Raw genomic sequence first — 6287 nt, 5'->3', positions numbered from 1 at the left:
ATATGGAAGGTCGATTTTTAGAACTTTTAGGAATCTCCACACTGTTTTCCACAGAGGCTGCACTAGTTTACACTCCCACCAGCAGTGTAGAAGTGTTCCCATTTCACTGCATCCTCTCCAGCATCTGTTGTTTTTTGAGTTATTGATGATGACCATCCTGACTGGAGTTAGGTGGTATCTCAGTGTAGTTTTTAATTTGCATTTCTTTGATGACTAGCAAGGCTGAGCATTTTTTCATGTATCTGTTGGCTGCTCATGTGTCTTCTTTTGAGAACTGTCTATTCTTATCTTTTGCCCACTTTGTAATGGGGCTGTTTGGCTTTTTCTTTTTGGCACATTTGAGTTCCTTATAGTTCCTAGATGTTAGGTCTTTGTCAGACATACAGTTGGAAAATATTTTTTCCTAGTCTGTGGGTTGTCTCTTGATGGTTTTCATTCTCTTGATGGTATCTTTGGCTTTGCAGAAGCTTGTCAGTTTGATGAGGTCCCGCTTTTCTATCTTATCTCTTATGGCATGAGCACTTGGGGTTTTGATCAGGAATTGGTTATCAGTTCCAATTTCCATAAGGGTGCCTCCTGCATTTTCTAAGGTTCTTATAGTTTGAGGTTTTACATTTAGCTCTTTGATCCATTTAGAGTTGATTTTTGTGTATGGTGATAGGTAGGGATCTTGTTTTAATTTTCTGCATGTGGTCAGCCAGTTTTCCCGGCACCATTTACTGAATAGGTTCTCCTCTCCCCAGTTGTTGGTGGTGGAGGCTTTGTCAAAGATAAGTTGGTTGAGAAATTGAGGTTTTGCTTCTGGAATCTCTATCCTGTTCCATTGGTCTATATGCTTGTTCTTGCATCAATACCAAGCTGTTTTGATTATTGTAGCTTTATAATAGAGTGTGATACCTCCCTCTCAGTTTATTTTCCTGAGGATTTTTTTGGTGATTTGTGGTTATGTTTTCATATGAATTCCTGTATTGTCGTTTCCAGGTCTGAGAAGAATGCTGCTGGTAATTTAATGGATATTGTGTTAAATCTGTAGATTGCCTTGGGTAGGATGAACATGGTAACATTGTTGATTCTTCCAATCCATGAGCATGGAATATTTTTCCATTTATTTGTGTCATCTTTGATTTCTTTGAGCAGTGTTTTGTAGTTTTCATTGTAAAGGTCTTTGACTTTTCTGGTTAGGAAGATGTCAAGGTATTTTATTTTTTTGTGACTATTATGAATGAGATTGTGCTTTTGGGGGGGATTCTGTTTGTTTATTGTTGGTGTATAGAAACGCAACTGTCTTTTGCACATTGATTTTATACGCTGAGACTTTGCCAAAGTCCTTTATCAGTGCAAGGAGGTTTTTGAAAGATTCTCTTGGGTTTTTGAGGTATAGAGTCATGCCATCTGCAGAGAGGGATAATCTGACTTCCTCATCCTATTTGGATACCACTGATCTCCTTCTCTTGTCTGATTGCTCTAGCTGGGACTTCCAAAACTATGTTGAAAAGGAGGGGTGAGAGTGGACATCCTTGTCTTGTTCCATACAATTTTTAAATTTGGCATTTAACAACAATTATAGTCATTGTCATTACACTTGATGACATATGGGAATGTTTTCCCTAAGCCACTGCTCATTTATTTCATTTGTTCAATAATCAGTCAGACATATGTTACCATAACATGGCAGATTTAAAAGTCTGATATGTCAGGAGAAAGCTTGAGGTGCCAGGAGTACAGCCATAACTGTTAGGCTCTTTCTTTGGAGTCTGTTGCCTGTAAAAACTCATTAACTTTCCATACTGTTCTTCTCGTCTGAAAACTGGTTTGGATTTTGTAGAGGCACCATTCGAAGAGTCTGACCTCTAGTCTCTGTGGCAAATGTTTACAGCCATTACAGTGATGGTAAATATATAAACCCCAGTGAATACTTATGAGTTGGTAGGTGATACTTGGATGGTCTTATGTGGCATTTCGTTTATTGTTTTCCTGGCATTTCCTAATCACACTTCACGAATCACCTCTTTGCCTGTGGGGTGCTTGGAGGAGCTGTACACACAAGGCATGAAGGCAAATGGGATCGAGGTACTGATCTATTAATGCATAACACACGATTCAGGGAACAGTTTGTATGTGCAATCTGCAGCTTAGACCTCTGGGGGTCTCCTGGGTTGGCTTTCCTTCGCTTTGGACCATGCATACCTGTATGAGATGAGAGAGGAATCATACCAGATCTGCAGAGCGGCACCTGGCCTAACATGCCAAACCAGCTGGGTGTTTAGAGGATTTTAGGGGAACAAAAGACAGAGCTAGGTCTTGCCAGGACCTTTGTGTATGTTACCTTTTAAATGAAGCTCCCTAGAAATGTGCATTTTTAGGGATCCAGGCCTTGCCCTTAGTGCATGCAGGGTGCACGAGAAAGACCAAATCTGGGATGAGCACAGTGACCTCAGCCACTAGTAACTGGGCAGCGTCTTGGGCTCTGAGTAGTCAGAGGGACCTGAGGTGTCCCCTCCCCACCAGGAGAGGGCAGGTGAAAATAGTAGGTTACTCTTACAGATTTAGCATAAGAAATAATTAATAAGCCTGTTACGTAAAGTAAGTTATAAATTAGCACCAACTTGCAAGGATGTCAGGTTGACTGAGGTAGAGACTGCTTGAAACTTGATAGGAAATCTGAATACTTTTCAGACCTCAACCCAGAATAGCAGACACCTGAAGTTAAAATTGGTAAGAAATGAGTCCTGTCCCTACTCTTATCCCCAAGGGTCAGTGAATCATTTTTCCCATGCCCAGCTCCACAGCTAATATATGGATCTAGGACTTCATTTCAGAATGTTTGGGCTCTGTGTCCCTCCCTGGCTGATAAGCACTGCCTGTCCCAGGTCATGATGAATTTTCAGATTCTTGCTTGTGATGGCTCATCTTAACCCTGTCTCTTCCTTCCAGGCTTTGGCAGAGAGAACGGCTGTGTGACAATTGAATATTATTCACAGCTGAAGACTGTGTGCGTGGAGATGGGTGATGTGGAGTCTGCTTTTTGAAAACCTGCAGTGAAACCTGTTGACATGGCCAGACTGAGAGCAGTGAGAACCTCCTCTTCTACGGAGGTGGTACAACTGACACCATCTGGTCATTCAGGATCTCTCAATGTCATTCAGTGTCATTCTTCATCATTCAATCAACTTCCTAACTGAAAATGTATATGAGTGCCTTTTACATGCTAATCAAAAAAGTCATGATTTTCCTCAAAGCAAATGTCTGCGAAACCTTTAGAGCCGGTGATACACTTCCAGAGAGCAGGAGAGGGCCCAGGATCATATGTCTCTGCACAGTTCACCCACTGACAGTGTTAATTCCAACTTATTTTGAAGAATTTGCTCCTTTGTAGGTTCCTGGTAGAATCAGTGGAGATGATTTCTGCTCATGGACATTTTTCTTTCTTGTTTTTTTTTTTTTTTTTTGAGTTGGAGTCTCTGTCACCCAGACTGGAGTGCAGTGGCCGCTCCCGGCTACTGCAGCCTCGACCTGCTGGGCTCCGGCGATCCTTCCACCTCAGCCTTCCAAGTAGCCAGAATTACAGGCATGCGCTACCATGCCCGACTGATTTTTTTGATTTATTGTAGAGATGAGGTCTTGCTGCCCAGGCGGGTCTCGAACTCGCGGGCTCAGGCAATCCACTCACCTCAGCCTCCCAAAGGCGCGGGATTATAGGCTGAGCCACCGAACCTGGCTCATGGACATTTTTAAGCCTGGGTCCTCTTGTCATTCCATTGAGAAAGCTGACAGCTGGGATAGGGAGGGGATTAGATAACAAACAGGGTCATGTTCTATGTGAAGGGAAACTTGCCTAGCAAGCACTTGAGTTCCCTTCGCTGCTGTGCTGGAGAAAACCTGCCTCAGGTCCTTGAACCACAGCCTGCTCTCTTATACCAGAAGAGTTACCTTTCACATTATATAAATTCTTTGTATGTTAATGTAGCATACAGTGTTAAAATAAATCACACTGTTAATACTTTTACTCTGGTGTTTTGAAATGAAACACATTTTAAGGTTATATGGGACAGAGGATCGGGCACAAGACAGAGGGATGTAATCTTTGCAGAAAATACCAAAGGGCAGCTCAGTGGCTATAATGAACGTTTTGTAGCTCCTGCCAATGTTTAGGTTTCGTGTTCGTCCATGTTTGTGCAGACTCTGATAAGCAGCCTGTGTCCTTGCAGTGCTGTCAGATCTTTGTGACTTCAGATGACTAGGGATGCCTCATCCACTGCCTTCTCTTCCTTTCAGGGACTCGCTTGTAAATACTGGCTAATTCAGTTGTCAGAGACAAAGGATGATTGTTGTTATTGGGCCTGGATCTAATTATGCAATTATGACGGACAGATGTCATAGTTTTGTGGCATAAGAACAACTGAATCAGCCTTTCTTGGTGTGTATCTGCACAGTGGATGCTTATGTAACACCGGACAAGGCCAGCAGCGTTCCCTCTTGCCTTGTCTTAGGGCATCCTTGTGAAGATCCTTGTGCAACTGAAACAGTAGGAACTGCCGACAGCAGACAAGCATCTGACAGTCCCTCTAAAGAGAAACAGCAGGGGAAGGGAACTAACTGTTGCATACTCACTGTGTTCCTTCTCATTTAATACTCACACTAAGCCTGAGGAAGATATTTTCCCCAAGTTTCTTTCTTTCTTTTTTTTTTTTTTGAGTTGGAGTCTCACTCTGTCACCCAGGCAGGAGTGCGGTGGCACACTCACAGCCACAGCAGCCTTGACCTGCTGGGCTCAGACAATTCTTCCACCTCAACCTTCCAAGCAGCTGGAACTACAGGCATGCACCGCCCTGTCCGGCTAATTTTTTGATTTGTTGTAGGGATGAGGTCTTGCCATGGTGCTCAGACTGGTCTCGAACCTATTGACTCAGGCAGTCCTCTCACCTCGGCCTCCCAAAGTGCTGGGATTATAGGTATGAGCCACCGCGCCCGGCCTTTTCCCTGATTTTTAAATGAAACTGAGGTTTGGGGAGGTCTTGGTTCTATGCAAGTATATGTCTATATGCATATATCTACAGATCTATATCTGTCTATTATCCGCCAATCTGTCATTTATCATCCTTTCATCTATATCTATCTATCTAGCCATCCATCTGTCTGTCAATCTATTATCTATTTGGGTTTCCGTCCATGGTTCCTTGCTCATAACCCTATAGCCCTTGTTATAGTCTTGTTATAATGTTGGAGTGCTTTAGGCCTCAGGCAACAGAATTTCTCTTTGACTTTTTCCTGCTCTCCTTTCACTTGCCCAAGCCAGGACTGTATTCTTTCCCTAACTTTCTGATTGTGGGTCATAAGACTCTCACGTAAGAAGGAATCCTGCCCTAGGAGAGCTGCACAGAGAGGCCAAGAATCTGAAGACAGGGCTTGCTGGGTTTCCCTACTGTCTGTTACCCTTTCATCCAGTCACATTTCTGCACAGTTATCCATGCTTTAATCAGGCCTATTCAATAAAGTCCACATAAAAGACCTGAGAGGACAGGGTCCGGGGAGCTTCTGAAGAGCTGAGCATGCGGAGGCCTGCAAAAAGGCGAACAAAAGCTCATCCGTATGCCGGGAGGGTGATGCACCCCAGCTCCACAGGAACCGACGTGCCCGTCTGGGGACCCTTCCAGACCTCGCCTGTGCATCTCTTCACTTGGCTATTATTTGTAACCTTTAAAATAGCTTTTGTCATAAACTGGGGATACATGTTTCCCTGCGTTCTGTGAGCCACTCTAGCAAATTAATCGAACTGAAGATCGGATGGTGGGAACCCCAGCTTGAAGCTGGCCGGTCAGAAGTTTTGGTGGCTGGGACTTGTGACTTGTGGGAAGGAGAGGGAAGTCTCGTGGGCCTGAGCCCTCAACCTTTGTGATCTGATGCTGTGTACAGGTAGACAGTGTCAGAGCTGAATTGGAGGACACCTAGCTGGTGTCTGGTGCAGAACTGATTGTTTGATGTGTGGGAGAACCCCCCCCCATTTTGTCGCAGAAGTCTTCTGTGTTGATTGTTGTTGTTTGAGAGCAGAGGAAAAAAGTTTGAGTTTTTCCACATTCAGCCAGTATAAGTTGAGCAGCTTCAAGTCAGGTAGGGGTCTCCAGTTCCTATGCTTTCTGCTCCCCCTCCCTGGGTCCTAGAACTTAATGTCCTGGGTCCTAGAACTTAATGTGGTATTTTCCTAGGTGTGCTGTGACAAGCTACCTCCAACTTAGTAGCTTTTTATTTTTATTTTTTGAGTTGGGATTTCACTCTGTCATCCAGGCTGG

The 6287-nt window shown here is 43.8% G+C and overlaps 1 protein-coding gene across 3 annotated transcripts in view; it reads left to right on the top strand.

Annotated features, from left to right (window-relative positions):
• ALDH9A1 (aldehyde dehydrogenase 9 family member A1) overlaps positions 1–3432 on the top strand; it is a 36044-nt gene extending 32612 nt beyond the window's left edge. For all 3 annotated transcript variants that reach the window (XM_008071089.2, XM_008071087.2, XM_008071088.1), the window contains one exon: positions 2935–3432. In XM_008071089.2, coding sequence (XP_008069280.1) covers positions 2935–3029 — 95 coding nt within the window. In that variant the 3' untranslated portion in view covers positions 3030–3432. The remainder of the gene's footprint in view (positions 1–2934) is intronic.
• The last annotated feature ends 2855 nt before the right edge of the window (positions 3433–6287 follow it).

This window comes from Carlito syrichta, unplaced genomic scaffold, assembly GCF_000164805.1.
Source record: "Carlito syrichta isolate Samal-C Ts95f unplaced genomic scaffold, Tarsius_syrichta-2.0.1 Scaffold314112, whole genome shotgun sequence".
Lineage (NCBI taxonomy): Eukaryota > Metazoa > Chordata > Mammalia > Primates > Tarsiidae > Carlito > Carlito syrichta.
This window is presented reverse-complemented; position numbering and strand designations above follow the sequence as displayed.